This window comes from Mixophyes fleayi, chromosome 3 (assembly GCF_038048845.1).
Source record: "Mixophyes fleayi isolate aMixFle1 chromosome 3, aMixFle1.hap1, whole genome shotgun sequence".
Classification (NCBI taxonomy): domain Eukaryota; kingdom Metazoa; phylum Chordata; class Amphibia; order Anura; family Limnodynastidae; genus Mixophyes; species Mixophyes fleayi.
Window position 1 is genome coordinate 144,053,501 of NC_134404.1, and position 22,601 is coordinate 144,076,101.

General features: G+C 37.6%; 1 protein-coding gene across 1 annotated transcript in view; it reads left to right on the plus strand.

The window, feature by feature from the left end:
* The window catches only part of AGPAT5 (1-acylglycerol-3-phosphate O-acyltransferase 5), a 58,665-nt gene extending 38,459 nt beyond the window's left edge, over positions 1-20,206 (plus strand). The window contains exons 7-8 of the mRNA XM_075202486.1: positions 12,154-12,277; positions 16,571-20,206. Coding sequence (XP_075058587.1) covers positions 12,154-12,277; positions 16,571-16,796 — 350 coding nt within the window. The 3' untranslated portion in view covers positions 16,797-20,206. The remainder of the gene's footprint in view (positions 1-12,153; positions 12,278-16,570) is intronic.
* The last annotated feature ends 2,395 nt before the right edge of the window (positions 20,207-22,601 follow it).

A 22,601-nucleotide genomic window follows, 5' to 3' on the forward strand; every position in this document is an offset into this window, starting at 1 on the left:
AGAGGATGGAGGAGCAGCCGTATGTGTAGTGTAATGCAGATCTGTTGAAGGTTTTTTATATATTTTATTGTGGTGCCCAGTGCCCACTCCTCTACGCAGTCCAGGTACAATTATTGGTGCGAATCATAAAAGTTCAGGGTTTTTAATATATTGTGGTGACCCACTCCTCTACGCAGTCCAGGTACAATTATTGGTGCGAATCATAAAAGTTCAGGGTTTTTAAGATATTGTGGTGACCCACTCCTCTACGCAGTCCAGGTACAATTATTGGTGCGAATCATAAAAGTTCAGGGTTTTTAAGATATTGTGGTGACCCACTCCTCTACGCAGTCCAGGTACAATTATTGGTGCGAATCATAAAAGTTCAGGGTTTTTAATATATTGTGGTGACCCACTCCTCTACGCAGTCCAGGTACAATTATTGGTGCGATTCATAAAAGTTCAGGGTTTTTAATTTATATTGTGGTGACCCACTCCTCTACGCAGTCCAGGTACAATTATTGGTGCGAATCATAAAAGTTCAGGGTTTTTAATATATTGTGGTGACCCACTCCTCTACGCAGTCCAGGTACATTTATTGGTGCGATTCATAAAAGTTCGGGGTTTTTAAGATATTGTGGTGACCCACTCCTCTACGCAGTCCAGGTACATTTATTGGTGCGAATCATAAAAGTTCAGGGTTTTTAATATATATTGTGGTGACCCACTCCTCTACGCAGTCCAGGTACATTTATTGGTGCGAATCATGAAAGTTCAGGGTTTTTAATATATATTGTGGTTACCCACTCCTCTACGCAGTCCAGAAAGATACCTTGTTGCAACGTTTTGGACTAATAACTATATTGTGAGGTGTTCAGAATACACTGTAAATTAGTGGAAATGCTTGTTATTGAATGTTATTGAGGTTAATAATAGCCTAGGAGTGAAAATAAGCCCAAAAACTTGATTTTTAAACTTTTTATGTTTTTTTCAAAAAAAATCCGAATCCAATACCTTAAATCCGAACCGAGACCTTTCGTCAAGTGTTTTGCGAGACAAATCCGAACCTCAAAAATAACGAAAATCCGGATCCAAAACACAAAACACGAGACCTCAAAAGTCGCCGGTGCACATCCCTAGTAAAAACCAGTGTTTCTTTGTCAAAGTCAAGGATGTTTGGACAGTGGATTTGAGTTTCGGTTTGATATGATTTTTGACCAATATCTTTCTCAAATCTGGTACCGATAACCACCTTATTTGGAATACTTGCACACTTTGGCATGTCTACAGGCACTAAATACACCTTTTATTAACCTTTTGTTAAGAACTTCGATTTTCAAGATGGCTTTGCAACCTTCTTGTCTTGGAAAGGGAGGGGATTCAATTCTAACATTTGATAGACAAAGCAGTCAGGTGACCATATACTTTTGAATAGGAGATTGAAAAATTTGTATTTGTCCCTTTTGCATTTTTTTTTTTTTATTTTTTTTAAGTACAGTATTAGGATCTCACGAATAGAAGTCCATTCTCCGAGCAGGGTTGGCATAATCCCTTGGACACGTTTTTATTCTTAAAACCTCCCCAACAAAAGACCATTACTGTACACTATAATTTGAATGGGATAAGATGGATCACAGCAAGTCATACCTATTACCTTACAGAAATTACCTAGCTGGCTTGTTCACTTCCCATAACTGCCCAAAATGAAATGGTCGGTTGGGATTCCCAAAATCAGAAGTTTTTGACTCTGAGTTAAAAGATAGCCTTCTATAACTACAAGTGCACAAATTTGCATGGCAATTGATAATCAATAATTTAATTATTAGCAAACTCTTTATGTATCTAGAAGTATAAGATTCATTGTGTATACTGTTAAGATTGACATTGCAGGGCTAATATGGATATAACGTATGCTTTGTAACACAATGCTTAGGTACATGTAAAAAAATAACATTTACAAAAATTGCGTCCCCCAGCAATGCCATTTGTAGGAACTACTGTGAATATCTGTAGCAGTTTTCTAGCTTTGAATCTTTGATGTAAATGCAGAATGCATTTTTTAAAACATTTCAGTGTGTAAATAAGCTATACCTTCCTTTATCCATTGCAACTTTGCAAACATTACGTCAACAGTATGTCTCCACTGTGAAATCAGCACCAAGCTGCCTGCATGGAGACATAAGCTAGTACTTGAAAGTGAACACCTACAGAAAAGCCAATAAAACATTGAGTTTAAAGTGGGAGCAGTCCTAGTGCTGCATAGAAAAGTCTGTTACCCAGAGCGACCTAGACATTAATCCTCTGCTGTAACCAAAACATAATTGTTGGTATAGCTCCTTCAAGCTTTACTCTTTATTAAAGACACCTCATGGTGTACTCTATTGAAAACAGGGAACATTAATTACACATATGATAAGCTGACCCAACGCATGCCAAAGTCTTCTGGCCAGTAATGCACTAAAAATATGTTGTAAATGCAAAGCACACTTTAGAGTACCACACGTGATTCAAATAAAAGGAATTTGTGTTGAACCAGATGGATTTATGTTCCAAACTCCCAGCAGTCCTAATTATTTCCCAATACCATATCATTTTTTGAATTTGATTGCATGCTGTTTTTATTTATTTATATATTTTTTAATGCATGCATAGAGTCCTACTCTAAATATCAACAGGATCATGATTTTTACCTGGATTCTTACCTGAACATAGCTTTTACAGGCAACTCTTCCCTAAGCAGTAGCAAGTTTACTGACACTTTGGTAATCATCACTAGACACAAGTTGGAGTTGGAGGCGAGCTACATTAATGGTTTGATCACAAAGCCCATAAAAGGATTTGTGCTCTAACACAAGAAATTAATGACAATAAAGAAATTAAATTAAAACTGGAGTGCAAAAAGGATATGCTATAAACAAAACTACATCCTCTGTACTCGCCAAAGTATTACTTATGCTGTTATAGCTACTTCAAGCTTCAGACTGACATTGTCCAGTGGTCCATGATGAAACTTGCACATGTTTGCAGTAATTTATTTACTAGTTATGTGGCAACTGTAAATTTAAAGAGTGCCTTTCTCTTCAAAATGAAGGGGGAGGGGGTTCTCTCATCCTGTGGGTGATTCCTATATATAGTAAGTGACCAGCTTACTATATTCGTGCGTTAAAATACTAGGCAGTGGATAGTTAACCACTGAGTACCACACTGGGGGCAGAAAGTGCTTAACCTTTGTTAGTTAATTACAAATTGTGTTTGCAATTGATAAAGAGAGACAAACATTGGATATTGTGGATTAATTTGAAACCCATCCCATGTTCATGGACCATCCTGCCCAGTGTCAACATTGTAGGCAGGGGCAGTGTAAATCATATGGAGTTTATATTGGGTCTCTTGACATAAGCAGTGCTGCATCAGGATGTCCCATCTAAATATTGTTGCCAATCTATTGTTGTGTGAATAGGCTTTTCCAACAAAATAATGCCATAACTCTAGGAAAGTCCTGGAATGGTTCTAGAAACATGACTGAATTTATTATTATTCAGCGTAAAGAAAATAAATTGCAGCACTACATTCTGTATTACTATTTAAATCGGATTCTGTTGTGCTCCCATTTCGAAGTGATTTACAAATGTCAGTTCAGAATATATCGGTGTGTATGTAAGTAAAGTTCTTACCCCAGAATTGGTTGCAGCTCACTTGCTAGTGATCTGTTCTTCTGTGGGGCGCATAGCGGATTTCTGATTTAGATATCTCCATATCACCGCTCTTTGTGATGAGTCAGTCTCTCAGTGTGCCCTGCTTGTAGGCATAGTTACACTTGTATGTAACGTCTTGTAGTAGAAATCTGTTGTTGACCAATGCGTTTCAGCTGATTTGCAGCTTTCCATAGGGATGAATGATTTTTATATTATGTACTCCGTTTTATCTGTCATTTTTAGTTATATTAACTATTGGTTTTAGATGATCACATGATAGTTATATTTGCAAAAATATAAATTTACAGTTTTTAATTGTTGCGAGACTCTGAGCCCATTGCCAGTGACAAAGGAGGCAACTCTCAGGTGGCATATTTTGAGGAGTTCCTCTGCTGGCACCTGGAACAATTTATTCTATATTTTTTTTTTTTTATTTTTTTTTCATCCTCCAAAACTACTAGTGGTGTTTACTTTTTAAAGGTCATGGTTCTATGTAGAAATTTAGATCTGTTTCCTCTCCCTAATTGTCATAGTAAGATATGCTTGATCTTCTTATAAAGATTTTTTGTTAAGCTTGTTCCTGTTTTGTAAACACAAAACATGTTTAGCAAGAAAACTTCTTTAACCATCCTGCAGACTATGGCATGCCATAACTGGTAGCACGGTGGCTTAGTGGTTAGCACTTCTGCTTCAAATCACTGTGGTCATGAGTTCAATCCCTGACCATGCCTAATCTGTGTGGAGTTTGTATGTTCTCCCCGTGTTTGCATAGGTTTTCTCCAGGTGCTCCAGTTTCTTCCCACACTCCAAAAACATACTAGTAGGTTAACTGACTGCTATCAAAATTGACAGTAGTGTCTCGGAGTGGGTGTTTGTTATGGAATTTAGACTGTAACCTCCAATTGGATCAATCATTTTTAAGATGTGACATCTGCTACAATATTTGCATACCTTGACATAGAATGTGAACACTGAAGCAGGAATGGTCTCAAGGTCACTATAGCACACCTTTTGTCAAACATAACCTTTCTCCCCTCAATGCATTTTAGAAGAGCTTTCAGTTACCCTTACCATGAAAGGTAGATTGGCACAATGATTAAAGTCTAACAATACTTCTCAATGTATGTATTAATATTTTCCACTCCACTATCTAAATGGCTGCTTTCATCATGGTGTAAATTATCGGTTTGTATCTTATTCTCATTTCACTCATTTCCACTTGTAGTATTGGAGAGCAAGAGTTTGCTCATGTCCGTTTTGGTATCCAATATTTTATTAACCTGACAAACAACTTTCAGTTCATCTGCTAATTTAAGGCCCTCAAAAGCAGTTGTTTCTCAAATAACTAGAAAGCACATAAATCTGATTTGACCTAACATACATCATTTTGCACTATAATTAAACCACAATTCTGCTCACAATATCAACATTATGTTTAACACTGCTGTTCTTGATTGTTTATGGGTGGGGGTGTTTGCACACAAGGGGACATAATAGTTATCTAAAATAAAGCTGTGTGTTCTTGTAGTTTACACTCCAATGTCCTTTTTAAAATGATCAAAACACAATTTTATTAAACTGCAAAAGTCTTTAAGAAAACATCTCGTACAATACATGGGAGTTAAAGATCTGTAATGATTATTCAAAGATGATGATGATAGAAAAGTTTGATGTAAATACTGCGTTTCTGGCTGTCACTTGTGTGGTTGCCAGTAATTTATGTGCTGTGCACTACTAAAGTGAATGTCGACTCTGCATTGATTGCACAATCCCTGAGGGAGACTTATGTAAAATTATATCCCTAGACCTGCCACAGATCTCCAGAGTCCTGTAAAAGAACCCAGCTGTACTTTCTCAGTACCAGCCTTTTCCACTGTTTGCTTTTCTTCCTGCTTGCAGTGACGTGGTGCATCCAGATGACATTAGTCAGAGAACAGTAACATGAATTTTAGCAGCGTTAAAAGGTACTAGCCTGTAATTTTCACAGGCATTACTTTCTGAAGCCTAAAATAAGCAGTTATTTGTACTGTGCAACTAACATCTATAGCTACAGTAGTAATTTTATTACAGAACTTATATGGGGAAGAACAGTTGTTAAGAGTACAGTTTATTAAGCCATCTAGTGAATGCTGGGACCATATCAGGTTTGCTTGTTTTGTGTTTCTCTAAATTCTCCAGTGTCCTGTTAGTCCAGTTTTAACTTTATGAAGGGGCATTTGATTTAGATTTCTGAATGGATTTCTTTCAAAGCAGTATATAATGGGAAGTGGCCCACAAGCCCAGACTTGTAGAAGTATTGAGGGTCAATAAAATGGCATTTAAAAAATGTGCTCAGTGGGGCTGTGTGATATGCCTCATTCTCTTGCATGAAGCCTCATGGAAGAAAAAAACACACATGGTCCAATTTAGTAGCACTTCCTTTCCATTGCACTTTTCCCTGCCTAGATGAGGTAGAAAGGAGTGTATGGGGATCTTGGCACTAGTGACTATGATTGATCTGTTCATGTATAGTAGGAAGTGGCCTGTAATCGCAGTGCACCCTGATTCCTCCTCTGAGTTTACTGGGTTTACAGGAATCCAAAAAATAAGGTACACCTAGGCTTCACTATTGGAAAAACCTAAACATAAGTGCAAAAGATAACTGACTGTTTACAGGTTGAAATATCAGAGAGAAGAAAAGTAGGTGACTGAGGGGCACTCAGAGACGATGGATGAGTGTGTATGTGAAATAAAATAAATTTTTATTGATATACCTTAAAATTATGAATAAACATTTCATCCGAAACCCAAAAGCTGGCGAAATATTAAAAAACAAAAACAATTGTTAAAATTGCAGATCCACTGCAAACTTAGCTCAGTGGTCATGTAATAGATAATGAACTCAAAATTGAGGATGTCGCTATTATAATATTAGTTGATATAGAAATAGTAAATTCCACTATTGAGATGGATTCCCTATTAACAATAATGACTCCTAGGTATCTTAAGCAATATATAAGATCTAAAAAGATGCCAATATAGATCAGAGCCCCTAATTGTATAGTTTATTTCAAATGGTAAAGAATATCTTTGGAGAGATGCCTATAAACATTTCAAAGCAGTCCCCCTAGTGGTAGCTGGTGTATTAAATCTCAGGTCTATCCTATATCATATCGTACTGACTCTAATATATAAGTCTCTAGAAGTCTAATATGAGAACAAAGTGTCTATATATAGACAGACTCAGGGAATAGCGTGGAGATCCTGAAGTTAGGAACGCTAAATAACCTACACTGTTTCTCCCTAAATGCCCTATATATCTGAAACAGCTAAGTTATAAATCAAGGGTAGGGGAGAATGGTGGGAGCGTTGTCTATTGATTGTACATGTTTAGAACACTGAGCTAAGAAACGCCAACGCGTGTTTCGCTGAACAGCTTTATCAAGGCTGTTTACAGGTTGACAAAGTCTGTGTCAAGTTGTTGTAGTCCCGTCCGTCCCCCCCCCCCCTCTTATTCTTTTCCTTTTTAGAAAAATTATAGTTCTTTGGGTTTTCTAACACGGAAACGAACTCCATACAAATTAACTCTGCAATAAAAAAAAATGAAACAACCAGGTGTACAGGAGGAGGTGGGAGGGTAAAAACTTTGAGAGGGGAGGAGGGGGTGGGTAGTGGTCATGAAAAACATAGGGTCCAGTGTCTACTGTAGGTAGGATAGCCAACTGGAATGCTGTGGTCATTTGAAGAGAACTGGATGTGCAGTTCTTTAGCATGGAAATATTCGGTTAGGTATATTTCTGTGTCCGTAATTTCCAGCCAACAATCCCAGACAGTTTAATAGTTCTCAAATTTGTCTGCGCAGGATAAGATAAGTTCATCCATGCCTCATAAACCATTCTCTCAAAGTTGGAGGGGATGGAGGTGTCCAATGGATCAGAACCACGGCTTTAACCGCAGAGTTTATGTACTTCAGTAGGGGTTTTTTGTCACGCATTAATGGTGTATTTATCATCTTTAGGTGTGGAAATTACCTGATCCCAAAAGGGACGGATTTTGATACATTCACACCAAATGTGGAGGAGCATTATTACACCTCCAGCATGTGTTGGGGGACTCCTGGTAAATTTTTGAAGGATGATCAGTTGACAGATACCATCAGGAAAAGGCTTTGTATTGGGTCTTTATTACCACTGTACTACCTGAACATGCTTGGATTGTCCAGAAAACGTTAGGCCAATGGTGTTCTCTAACTAGGCCATATAAGTCCCTTTCCCAATCCCTTGTGAATTTGGGTAGGTAGCTTGTAAATGCTGGAGAGTAAGTGAGAAGGGCAGATTGAAGACGAACACATCAATTCACAGAGTGACATCTCCTGAGGACAGAAATTGGTGTATCTGGAGATAGCTCCAGATTTCTAATTTAGGTAATCCGCATTTAGCCTGTATATCGCTGAGAAAAGATCCACCTGAAGAGCATACAAGGCTGACCTGCAAGTGAGATGCTTTAGACCACAGTTAAAAGGCACTGTCTTGCTCCTGCAGTGAAAATGGGGGTTGACAAACAGTGGTGTCAGAGGTGAATTTAGGGAGGAAAAATATTTTTGTGTTCATAGTTTAATCCATTGAGCAAGAAAAAAAGAAAGAAGCATAAAAAGTGCTAAAATCCATATTTGTGGGGTTTTTTTTCACTCCTACACTATTATTAACCTCAATAACATTCATTTCCACTAATTTCCAGTCTATTCTGAACACCTCACACCTCACAATATTGTTTTTAGTCTAAAAGGTTGCACCGAGGTAGCTGGATGTCTAAGCTAAGCAACACAAGTGGGCGGCACAAACACGTGGCCCATCTAGGAGTGGCACTGCAGTGGCAGACAGGATGGCAGTTTGCAAGAGTTTGGTAGAGGTGCAAGATGGAATTGTCCTTGGGCCCTCTCTGGTACTGATATTTCTGGACTGCAGGAACAGTGAACGTAGTAAAATATTGCAGTACTAATATTTCTGGACTGCAGGAACAGTGAACGTATTTATATATTGCAGTACTAATATTTCTGGACTGCAGGAACAGTGAACGTATTTATATATTGCAGTACTAATATTTCTGGACTGCAGGAACAGTGAACGTATTTATATATTGCAGTACTAATATTTCTGGACTGCAGGAACAGTGAACGTATTTATATATTGCAGTACTAATATTTCTGGACTGCAGGAACAGTAAACGTATTTATATATTGCAGTACTAATATTTCTGGACTGCAGGAACAGTGAACGCATTTATATATTGCAGTAGAAATTTTTTTATGATTTTTTTAATAATTTTTAAATAACAATGGACTTGGCAGAACAAAGCACAGGACAAAGCACCACTGGACTCAGCAGGACAGAGCACTGGACAAAGCACCACTGGACTCAGCAGGACAGAGCACAGGACAAAAGCACCACTGGACTGATCAGCAGGACAGAGCACAGGACAAAGTAACCACTGGATTAAGCAGGACAGAGTGACCGGACACAGCAGCACCACTACAATACAACCTCCCTCTTCCCTGATCTGAGCCCGACTGAAGATGGCCGCAAGCGGGGAATTTATACAAATCTAGTCTCGCGAGATCCGACGCGGGGATTCATTTTTTTTTCACCGCCGGAAATACCCGAACAGTGCTCGGATCCGCACTGTTCGGGTAGGCTCGGATTGCGCTAATCCGAGCCCGCTCATCTTTAGTTTATAGGTGTGGCAAGGTCTCCTACCAGAGTACCATGATAAAACTGTGTAGCATGCAAATCAACGCCGCTCTTCTTTTGCATTGGTTGTGACTTGTGCTGGAACCCCGATGTTTGGCTTATAATACTCCAGTCCACTGACGCGTTTCGACTTTTATGCATGTGGTCTTTCTCAAGGCTTATCAGCAGAAGAGCGGCATTGATTTGATTGCTACACGCTGTTTTATCATGGGATTCTGGTAGGGGACATTGCCACTCCCATATACGTGCTGCAGTTTGTTTTTTATTGTGGATTGATTTTTATCTCTGTTTTTATAGCTCATTTTATAATAAAGTAGAAATCTCTGATCTGTTTGTTCCTTCTGTCTTTAACATAAATGGAATATGTCAACATATGGGAAGTGCTTGAGGGAGAGGAGTTCAGAAGGAATGTTCGGGAAATTCCGATGCTAAAGTTACATTGAAGCTTGTTCAGTCTTTATTTGTGTAAGTCCATCTATAAGAGGGCCTCCGAATAACAGGTGAAGGAGATCCCCTCATAATATCTTTTATATTTGAATTTCTATCCAGTTGTTTCACATTCTGGCTTTCACTGTCTTGGGAACCTGGAGATGATACACCCTTTCTGGCACCTGTAGTGTGGAGGGGTTGTTGACACATGGTGTATACATGTAATATCTGGACATACTTACACCATCATCGTTACTTTTATATTTGAGGATATTTACCTGCGCTCCTTAACATGATTTCAAGTGATTCTCAGACATTCAGTATACCAGTGGACTTGTGGCGTCCATATATCAGTGTACATTGGGGTTCGGAGCATTTTATAGATCTTAATACGTTTTAAATACTTGCTGAAGAACTGTCAATAAATTATGTAAATTTCTATGTACAAGAGATTAGTGCCGTATTGCCCTATATTTTCTATATTTTAAATGTTTATCATAGGGTTGATTTAGTTGTAGAGTCAAAGAAATGAGTACATGATGGGACCAATTTGCCTGACCTATACTGGAATCAAGTCACGTGGAAGAGTGTGTGGGAGAAAAACAGCTCATCTATTCTAGATTGGACTCTGGGTGTGAGAGGAAAGTGTAATCTCGTACTGTAGTATTTTGGAGTCTCCACATGTCAGCCAGCTGGTGCTCTTGTAGGGACCGTCTTACCTTGGGGTAGAGAGTCTGTCTAATAGTGTGATTGGAAACATGAAGCTTGGGGTGCAAAGTGCAGTTCAGATCTTTCCCAACAACCAGAATACCTTCTGTTAGAATGGTGACTTGTTCCATAATTAGTGTTGATACTAAAGTAGGAATGAAAAGAATGGCGGTCACTAAGCAGTGGAGCAGCGCCTTTTTTAAAGTGCTCCTTATGCACAAAAGCAGCATCTCCCCTTTTCCTCTAACTCCCTTAAGGCTTTAGACCGTTTTCTCGGAGATTTAAACCCTTGGTTTAAGCTTGGAGCCCACGTGGTATTCGTCTGTCATTATCTGTCAAAAACAGAATAATAGGCAGTAGCTTTGGTTGAGACCTGGACCCATATGAGTGAGAGGGAGGGAGGAAATATATTGATGGAGACGAAAAGGTGCAAAATAACAAATAAGTGATATGGACATGTGAACCGTAGATGTTATAGAATACCTACTGTTTTGATTGCTATAATTTCTGTAGTGAAAATGAGTATTATGTTTTGTACTAAAATGACATTAGTATGTAATTGTTTGAGATGGATTCTACAGTTATCTTGTCCTGTGAAGCCGTGCTGTACATTATAAAAAGAGAAATTTGCTCTGTGATAGTATTTTTTTTTTTAAATGTTCATGATAAGTTGAGGAGGATTAAATATATCCGTGTAATGTAAAGAAATGGTTCAGAATATCCCATTCTCAAGCAAGGAATGAAAAAAGTATGAGAAATGTGTAAATTTTCATTTTTCTTTTTATTGATAACCTTTTTTTAACCCCTAATGATTTATCTAAAGTAATGTTTATTCTGGCCTCTCGTCCACTTTGTAATGTCATTTGGTTCTGTTTTGCATGGATTTCATGCATTTAAACAGCTGTTGATTTTTTGGAGAGATGAAGCAAAAAATGAATACATACATGCGTTTTAACTGGATGCGCAGTTATTATTACAAATGTATATTCGCTTTATTATAAAAATAATGTAGTTGATTTTAAATGGAAGTCTCATAACCACTGAAAAAATAAATCCGTTTAACCCCCATACAGAACTTTTTTATTTTTTTATTTTATTTATGTTGTATAATCATAATGCCGTTCATGGATACTGAGGTTCTGTAATTAGAACCCAAGTCGAAGACTTTAATCAATAAACAGGCACCCCCAGGTTTTTAGTGTTAGAACAGACCTTTGTTTGCTCCATTTTCAACCGGTTAATGTCTGCCAGCTGTGTGTCTGTAGATAGGCTATAGCCTGACAGAATGTGTATAAATGTACTGTGAATATGGGCCTGTGTTTTAGGTGCAGAGAGCATTGGGTGAGCATAGAGACTTGCCTTTTGTGAAATGCATCTAAAAAAGCACCTTTATGTTCTCAAATTTGTACTACTAGTTTATTTCTTTTTTAACAATCACTGACCTAGTATTGGGTATACAAGATTTCAATCCTTTGCTTACCAATTGAGCATGCTTAGATTTTTTTTTCCCACCAATGTGAATTAACATTTTCTGATTTAATCTACAGTAATTGTCATACTATCTCCGGTTTGTTTTTTCTTAATAGTTATCTAATGTATTCATTTTACTACTTTAGAATTTCTTTGCAAGGAATGTCCAAGAATTCATATGGCTGTGGAGCGTATCAGCATGAAGGATATACCGAAGGAGCAGACTTTTATGAGAAGATGGCTTCATGAACGCTTTGAAATTAAAGATAGGTATGTAGAAAAATAAATGATTTTTTTTTTTTTTTACATAAAGAATTTAAAGTAACTTTTACAGAAGCATCAGTATAAGCTATTAATTTGTTGGTATACACTGTATTTGAAGTGTAAAGGCTATGAGGTTGCAAGGCAAATTTGATCTTCCTGTATTTTGCTCCCTCTTTTTTGCACTTCAGAAAGTGGAGAAACTACTTGATAAAGAGAACTATAAATACTCCATTGCTTGGGAAAACTGTGTCCTAATTCAAAATGTTTTATGGAAATGTTTCCATTGTGCATTACTGTTTTTGTAATTTAGGGACCTCCTGAAGAGGTATAAAACCCCCGAAAACTGCAGTTTTCTGTGGATTGCCACATTTACAAGTTTCAAGGCTAATTAATACAGGATCCCAGCCTTTTCAATTGCAAATCAATTCCCCATAGGTTTATGGGTACTGCACTTTTGCCCTATATATCAAGCTCCGAAATTCAGAACTTGACCCTGGTAGCTATAACATGGAGTTAGCCGTTAGAACCTGTTAGTAAAGTGATTGCTGTCCCAGCTAGTCAATGTTAATAAATTGCCATGTTAATTAATTTAAGTCGATAAATGAAAATTAATGTTGGTAAATTTGGGTTGTTTATAAATAGACCTGTTGATGACAGGTTAAAATATCCACACACCAGTTATTTCCTATGGCTGTGTGCACATGGCACTTCACAACATCCATGTAACTGTATGGTAGAGCTTTGTTCTGCAGCTTGCAGATCAGACTGGAAGCAAACATTGTAGCAAGCCGCAACAGCAGTTACAGCTCTCTATGCATATGTCCTTATAGAGGAAATCATTTGCTTATTAAGCAGTGCTCCTCATAGTAATTGTAGGGGGGAGTAATTGAACAGAGCAGTATCATTTTATATATGTGTGTGTGTTTGTATATATGTGTGTGTGTGTGTGGATATGTATACATAATTTGTATAAGATTATATTTAAAGTGCATAAATCATACTGTTCTGTAATATAATATACATAACATCATCCTTAATCGTTCCTGTAACATCACTGTTCATGAAATAAGTGTCCTGTGATGCAATGTATAAATGTAAGTGAAGGCAAAACATAGATGAATATAAAGGACTTGTCCATAGTCTCTAACCAGTGAATACATTTCTATCTATTTAATCTTTTAGTACATTAAATGTGTTACAGCATTTCTTTGCTTGCCAGCCATTAGTACCTATTATTATTTTTATTATTAATAATTTATGCAGGGGTCGTGACATCCGGTTTATTTTGATGCACAGTTTTTCACAAGTGCAATGATTTCTGAATAATGTAGTTTGCTCAATAGGCAATGTAGACAATAGCCGACCACACATCCAACAGACAATGATCGGGTGTCTCCATAGACAAAAATAGAATAATAAACTGCATTAATGCTGAGAGAGACGCAAACAAATGGGACACCCATGGCTAATGGGACACGCTCTTCTGGAAAGTAGCCCCTATTGTGCCTAGAGAAAGTGAAAGCATATGCTTTACATACCATCTCAACTTAGGTGGTTGTGTTAATTTCCCACTTTCTGTTATGATCTGCCCATTTCCCTGCTTGCATGGCCATGCCTCAAAGCAGTATTCCATTGAGGAAAGATTAACTTACATGATTAAGATGACATTTGGTGGAGACAAGGGGGAGAACCAGCATACTCTGTGTGGTACTGATCCTCATTTTCAGTGCAGTGCAAGGTCATCCTCGCCTCCACTATCTGTAGGTGGGTGTTAGTTTGGCAGCCTCATTGAGGGTCCCTGTATCCAAAGTGGGTTCCGGGGCTACAGCCATGTCTAGGTGCCTCAAATTTTCCGTCACCTTCAGGACTGCCTCTGTGGCTCAAGCCCTCATGTTCTGTGACATCCATGATCTGTTTTCTAGGCAGACCTGCTGGGCTGGCGGGTCTTTTTTGTCGCTGGAGTCATCTTCCCCTGAGTGATGGGGGTGTTCTTGGTCCCAGGTGACCAACTTGGCTAAAGGCTCCTTTTTCTGAGGCCAAAATTCAATACATCTGGCCTGACACATTTCCTGCACATGCAGTCACCTGGTCCTATGATAGGGCTCCTTTTTTTTCTGCCTGTTCTTCAGTAGGTAATCCAGTGCTAGCTTCGATGGGCATGATCATCTCTTGGCCAGGAAATCTTCCTGCTATCTGTGGTGTGTAGTTCCTCAGTGCCAGGTGTTTTGTGGTGCTCTGTACCATATCTCTCATACAGTTAACCTGCAACTCCACTTGGGTGTGTTCCTAGGACTAAGTGATCCCACAACTAGTCACCATAGGTTGAAAATAACCTGACTTTTTGCCCTCTCAGCCTAGGCAAAACTAGTGAAAAAATAACACGATAATAAATGCAGATAGCAAAAGCAATTACTAGAGCCTACTGACCAACCCTATACTAAGTGGTTTATAATCAAAGTTTCACTTAGAGTGCTGTTCTGGTCCCTGGGCCACAATATGCTCTCCATTGCCAGCCAGATAGGATTTTTTTTAGTCCAAAGTCTTCCTGCTTTTTGTAGGTTCTCAAAGCAGCAATGTCCACGTAGACGTCCACAAGCAGGAAAGCCGGTATGACCAGTCCAACAGGAGATGTGAACCCCTAGTCACCACTATCCTGAAGTGAGATAGAGCATAGTATTATATCTTTAGTATTAGTATCTTTATATAGAGCCACAACTGGTCCCACTCTTACCATAAATTCAAATAAGTACTTGAAATCTGCACCAATCCTGATGGGTGTATGACCAAGAATAGCAAATCAGCCAAGGATTGTTGTCTACTAGGCCAATGAACACATCTCTGGTGACCATGTGCAGCTCAATTCTTCCCTAAAGTTAAGGGGAAGGGGTCATACCTCTCTAAGACACCTAAGTGTATAGTAAAGTGTTATTACCGAATTAATATTTAACAGTAGGAGCTTTGACCTTATTTCACATTAATATTCAATCAATATACCATATACAATATCCAGTTAGAAAAAGTTTTTCCAACAGTCCCCTTTAACAATATGAAATTCCATAGAAAGTATCTATTGTACACAGATATGGTAAGAGAGAAGCCCCTCACCCTTAAAATTAGATGTATCAAGATAGTGTTCCTCCCCAGCACTTGGCAAGACAAAAGGCTAATTACCATGAGCTTCCCTATGTTCAGACTCCATGGTAAATACCAATATAGTTTTTGCCATCATGATACGGATCCATTCACTTGGTACTAATAGGGCTACCCACCTTGCTGCATTTATGGCCACACATCAAACATACATACATTTAATACAACTCATTAATGCACGCAAATACTCAATTACTGATGCAGAAACCCTGATCTTGCCACACATACATGTACACTTGTACTTAGGTTGATAACCAGATCATAAAGAGCAAAGCTAGCACATTCACACAATGACTATAAACATGGTCAAATGCAGTTGTCGTCAATCCAGAGATACCAGCTCCCATGGTCACCATGTGAAGGGATCTGCAATCATTTTGTGCCTATAACAATGTAACTTGTGACAAATGAGCTCACAATGACCTGATTGACTGGCAAAATTGAAGCTTGTACGGGACACCTTAAGAGTTAAAGGAATTTGGGACGGATAAAGAACGGAGTGGGAAAAGGCATACAAATGGATTTAGAAATAAGTGAATGCATGTAATTAAAGCTCCTGTTTTGTTCATGGGTGCATTGCATCAAATTGCAAAAAATAACTTGACCTTGATGCTTCATACAAGTGTCTGGCATAGGTTTACGAATATCCTAGTTTTCCTTTCAATGAATGTAATGATTTTTATATGGGTTTGCATTTGCTCTTGCGTAATGAGTTTGTTTGATTTACAGAGGTTGATTGTAACCACTTAGCATGGTGGCTAAGTGGTTCACACTTCTGCCTTACAGCACTGGGGTCATGAGTTCAATTCCTGTCCATGGCCGTATCTGTGAGGAGTTTGTATGTTCTCTCCATGTTTGCGTGGTTTTCCTCCGAGTGCTCCGGTTTCCTCCCACTCCCCCCCACTCTCCCAAAAAACATACTAGTAGGTTGATTGGCTGCTAACAAATTGACCCGAGTCTGTGTGTGTGTGTTTGTGTTAGTTAATTTTGTGTAAGTCCCAATGGGGCAGGGACTGATGTGAAAGTGTTCTCTGTACAGCGCTGCGGAAAATATAAATATATAAATAAATGATGATGATATTATTTGTAGGAAGATAACTGTAAATCCTGATCATTCTGAAAGTAAGATAATGTGTGTTTTATTTCTAGGTTGTTAACAGAGTTTTATGAAGCCACGGACCCTGAAAAACGCAATAAGTTTCCTGGGGAAGGTCATGTTGCCAAGCTCAGTTTGAAGAGAACAGTACCACCGTTGTTAATTTTGACTGGTATAACTGCTGGCATGCTATGTACAGAAACCGGAAGGAAAGTTTATATCAATACTTGGATATATGGCACATTAATTGGTTGTATATGGGTCAGCATCAAAGCCTAAATGGACTCTTAGTCTCAAATCAGTTGCACATTATACCAAAACTATTTTGTCTTAGACTGAAGACCTTGTAAATACTGCCTTATTCATGATTGCATTGAATACAATAGAATGTAAGATTGTTGCAAATGTGATTAGTGTCAGATGCCAGTAAATTTTAATATAAGTTCTATAATTTTCAAAAAAGTGTTTACTATTAGTTTATCACAATAAAAGAAATCTTTTCTCCAGTTGCCAATAGCTAGTGCACTCTATGTTCATGTACTGCAAAATTTGTAATGCCATGCAACTTAAACTAGCTAGAAATTTTCATGTGTGCCCCCAGAAATGGTTTTGAATATATAAAACTAAACAGATTAGATTGGGCCAGATTGAGAAATGCTATGTACAGATGTCCACATCAGCCTGGGCCCGTACTAACCGGCTGATGGGTATCATGGGAACCCTTTGGATCGGTTTACTCAGTCCGCTGTCCAAACTACCAGATCTGTATAATTTGGCATGGTGTGACAAAAAGTCACAAATCTAGTTTTCAGCCCTATCTGCTAGCTTAAGAGACACTTCAGTCTTTTTTTTTTTTCTGATCAATTCTGATAGTTTGCTTTTAGGTTTTTTTCCCTCTTCCTACCTTCTGCATCACAGCCATGGTCCCTAAACAATTCAGATTCAATTTCTGGTGCTAGCTTCTGCATCTAAGGAAGGCATGTTTTTTTTTTTTTTGCTTTTTTTTTTTGTTTTTTTTTTGTTCTTATTTGTGGTGCATGTTTACTATGATACTATAAATATTGTGTGTTTTCATTATGGTTTGTCATATTATTAATCATGCAAGATTTTGTCCTTTTTGCTAAAGTACAAGTAATTGTTTAGTAATATGTAACATCTATATAAACAATACTATTATAGATATGGTGCTATCCCATACTTTTGGCCAATTTCAGTAGAGGAATATGAACTGACCATCACCCTGAATGTGCCTTTTTAATTTATACTTTTTTATTGTTTTGCTTTCATGAAATATTGTGCTCACTGTAACATTTTAAAATTATATGAAATGTTTAGTTCAGATAATATCTATAGTAGGTGAAGGATTTTCATTGTGCTAGGCTTTGAGATCATTTCATTTTAATACCGTAGTGATCACCACAGTAAATGTCCTTATTCCAATATATATATTTGGCTGCAGTTCATTTATACATATTGCTTATAAATGAATGAGTTGTCTTGGATTTGTTTTATGGTAAATTAATTAGAAGTTTAAAATACTTTAGTCCCCACTCTGTTTAATGATTACTGACTAGGTTTTGTAGCGTTGTGTTCAGTTTGTTACAATGAACATGCTATGTGTAGCTTAATTTCCACTTAAATCTTATAGGATTTCTACACTCAGATTAAAAGGAATCGTTCACTTGCTACTTAGCCAGGTATCTTTCCCCACCGTAATCTGCACTAGCCTCTGGTTAAGCCACACTGTTTGTAGGGGAGATTGCTGGGAACGCATTTGGACAAAAGATTACATTCCCTGGCTTTATAGGTATATTGGAACCTGTTTCCACATATAGAGCACTCCATGATCTAGTTGAATACCTAGGATGGTTTCTGGGAGTCAGTAATGATTACTGATTGGGGGTTTAATGTGGTACATGGTTGGGGGATTTCTGGCTAAGTATCATTAAGTGGACAAAAGTCGAATACTTTGTGACATCACGGAGACTCTACAAAGTTTTTAGTGAAACAAATATCATATTTTGGATATCTTTTAGAAATTAAAACACCTATTGGCATATAGTTCCTAAACCTAGTATCAGTGGGAATATAAATCTAAACACACCAAGTTAAGCTGGCTAAACTGGATCATATGTGATATAAGAACAAAAACCAACAGTTACCTAGGCGCTAGATTTTCTCAAACTGAATAGTGAAAGTCTGCTCCTTACAGAGGGAGGTGCCAAATCCCTCAATAGTAATTGATATAGAAAGCAGTAATGAATGCCAATATTTTTCATATGTGATGTATCTACTGGTAATAACTTATTACAAGTAGTTCACAACAGTTTTAATGATGGGGAAATAAAGAACAATCTTAGTTAGGCCCTATGTACACAAGCAGTATTTATCTAGATTTAAAGCACTGCGTTCACTTATGTACTAGAGATATGCTAAACTTCAGGGTAGGGTACGTGCTAGAACTCTATTCATAAGATACCTTATGCTGTTCAATGCAATTTATGTCCCTTTAGTGAAAGTGAACAGGCTCTCTAATTTATCCTGGGGCCAATCTTTCACTGTTATGGAGCCGACACTTGACAGATTTTGTACTGTGTAGGAGGAAGATATATAGGTACATCTGTATTTCTAAGGGCATCCTCTAAGGCTTTCTACTTCTTTGATGTCTCCACTATGTCCAGCCCTGTGCCACTGAGTATCTTTTATGTCACAGAAATAATACATTCTGTAGAAAAGTGTAAGATTGTACTGCTGTTCTGTAGCATATTTAACTCCTTCTGTTGCTAAAAGCCATCTTTTACCATTGCAAAGCAAGTCACTATTACCTGCTCATATATTGTTAATATTTTATCTGTGTTTATAATATAGGGCCATATAAACATGTTTACGTTTCTGTGCAGTGTGTTGACGAGCTGCTTTACAATATTACAATCTGCTTTATTTACAGAAGTACTGTTGTTACTGTTGTAAAGTACCATATGTCTTTAGTTCTTGTCATTATACTCCAGTTATTTGTGTGATCGATTTCAATACTTGGCATTTTCTAGAAATTCACCTCCTAAGGAGGTTTTGAGTGTGCCTGCCATCTCCATAGAGAAGAGGAATGCCCCAGTCATGTCACTTGTTCCTAGTAAAGTCATCCACTGCTTGTGTGAAAAGGCTGCCTCCAACCTGGACAGGCCACGAGAACACTTTCACTGCTATTCACACTTTTAAGATATCGTTATTGTTACGCCAACGTGTTGCAACAGAGGGTAATACTAGGAATAACCAGCATGCTACAGGATAGGATAAAGCAATGAGAGGCAACTGTTCTTCCGGACCTGTGGACCATGTGTGAGTTCTGAGCTAGCATCTGCTTGTTTTACTGTCTATGTGATTTGATTGCTTGAAATGAAACAAAATATGCACTGTAAAAATATTTTCTTTACTTTGGCAGTCTGTTTAAGATACAAACATATTATATTGCTCCTCCTTTTCTACACTTTGCAATAGGTTTAACAAGACCTGTTGAACTAAATTGAATTATTATGAACTTTATTTACAGTTGTGTTGACCTTTAATTGGTTTAATTGCAAAGTGCCATATGATTTTTACTCAAGAGCTTCTGCCACTTGAATAGCTGCAATTATTTTACTGTTAATGTCTGACATTTGTAAAGAAAATTAATAATAAAAATATTGGAAATCGCATCTTTGTATTTGCTGACTTTTGGAGGGGAAGGAGTGAGGAGAGAATTTAAATTGTTTATTTGCTTCCTAACTGGCAAACTTAAATAAAGACTGAACTGGTGTTTTAAATGCCAGATGAGAGTTCCCCCTCCATCTGTCTCTAAAGACTGGGTTCCATCACTGTCTGGGAAACATTTCATTTGGTTCCTGGACAAGGCAACCACAGTTTACTATGACTGTTATGTCACGGAACATGGTGATGACATTCCTTCAGACTGGGGACGGTTGTGTCAGAGTGAGGTATGAACATTAGTAGATCACATATAAGAATAATCTTTTGTGAACCACCATCCCACCTAGCCTTAGATTACTATTATAAGTGATCGATTGCTGCAGAGATAATTATGGAAACGTTTTTTTGCCTTATATACAATGGATCGAAGTAAACGGCAGAGACACGGACGCCTGCAATGTCTTGAATTATGTGCTGAATTTTATGACAAACTTGTCACATTGTTGCGCATTACAAAATGATGGGAACTTAAATCTGTCTGATACCTATATTCTAGTAGGTTTATGATCATTACCCAAGGAAATTGCTACATTTATATCTCTGAAACCCTACATATATGGGAAATCATATTGCTTTACATTTCAGCACTGTCCAATAATCTCTAAAGTGTATTGTATCTATACTGGTTGTCTGCCGTTTACTTCGATCCATTGTATAACATACTGGCTAATTCCTTCTATGAAACGTCAACTTATCAATGTACAAGTATTAGATAGAGAATTGCATACCAGCTGTTTTGGATCCAATAATATTGTGAGGAGACTAGTATAGATTTAATAGATCAGAGATTATTTGACATATTTACATCTATATCTCTGTAAACCTACATACATGTGATAACTCATTGCTTTAATATACATACACCTATTCAGGACATGACCACAGAGCTATTGCAGTTGATCTGCAATTTTAATTCACCATGTATGTTTTGTTTTTAATATTTCACTAGCTTCTTATGGAGGATTGTATAATTGTTTTATTTTAAATATACCAATAAAATTTGTGTTTTATATGTATCAATATACCCATTCCTATATCCTGAATGCCCCTTCTAGACACCTTCTTTTTTTCCTCTCTTCCTTAAGTATTCCATAAAACGTAACTTTAGGAAACGCAAGTAACAGCAGTGTAAGTTGACACTAGGAACAATGATTTTGTAATATCAGACCTGGTAATGTGTTTTACTAACATTTCAAATGCTATAGTAAAATGCATGTAATAAGTGCCATAGGTAGAAGACCTTACATGTACAATCATATCATCATCGTCACAGTAGCACAAAGTACTGTAGTAAAGAGTGTAATGATGTAGTTGTACTACTTACTGATATGTCCTGTCCAAAGCACCAAACTTCAAGATATTGTTCAAACATCTATAATTGTCTCCCAAAGCAAACAGTCTGCTGCAAACAATAAAAGTCTATTTGGCAAAACGGCACAGACGAAAACCCAAGCAGCAGTTCTGTATCTTATGGTATTCGTGTCATTTCTTGAAGGATTTATGCAGAAGTACATGGAAAAAGGGCAATGTTTTCAATACCCTAATGATAGTAATGCACACAACCATATTGAATCTTTCTGTATTTGAAAGTACTTAATTCAAGAAAATGTATTATGTTAAGGCATACAATTTTTTTATTTTTTTTCATTTTTTTTTTTGTAGCTGACCACAATTTTGCAGCAGTGCAGATTTCAGGCAATTGGAATGATATTGCAGAATATAGTGCTAATATTACTGCAGTAACAGATATTTATCGTATTGAAATTGATAAGATCATTGTTGGTCATGGTGGGAAATGCAGTCCGAAGATGACACTATGCAATGGGGGAGAGGGTGTGAAAAAGTTAGGAGGAAATTGGTCCCAAGGAGCAGTTTGTAAGATAAGATGACTGCAGATACATAGTACTCTTACTGTGAATAATGAACATCCCAGTGACAGACGGTTGATGATAATTTTTGAATAAGGAAGAAAATACTGCATTTGCAGTTTATATAAGAAATTGCACCAAGGGTGGTTTATCAGTATATAGCTTGGGTCCAGATAGGGAGATGTTGAAGTTAGGGACTTAATCAGTACTTGGGGGGGGAAGTGGAACATATGCTGTGATAACATAAAAAAAGAACAGATCATTTACTGTTAATTCCTTTTCTTTTAGATACTCCATGGCAGCCACAGCTATGGGTGGCTTCCTTTTCCTGGATAGGTAGAGACTGGTAACACACACCCTGGATGGTATATAAAGCAGCTTCTCCTCTTACCCTGTGTTTTTGAGTACCTTTCAAAGCTTAATTCTGGGTCGGAAAATTGAGCTGCCATTGAGTCTCCCAAAGAAATATTAC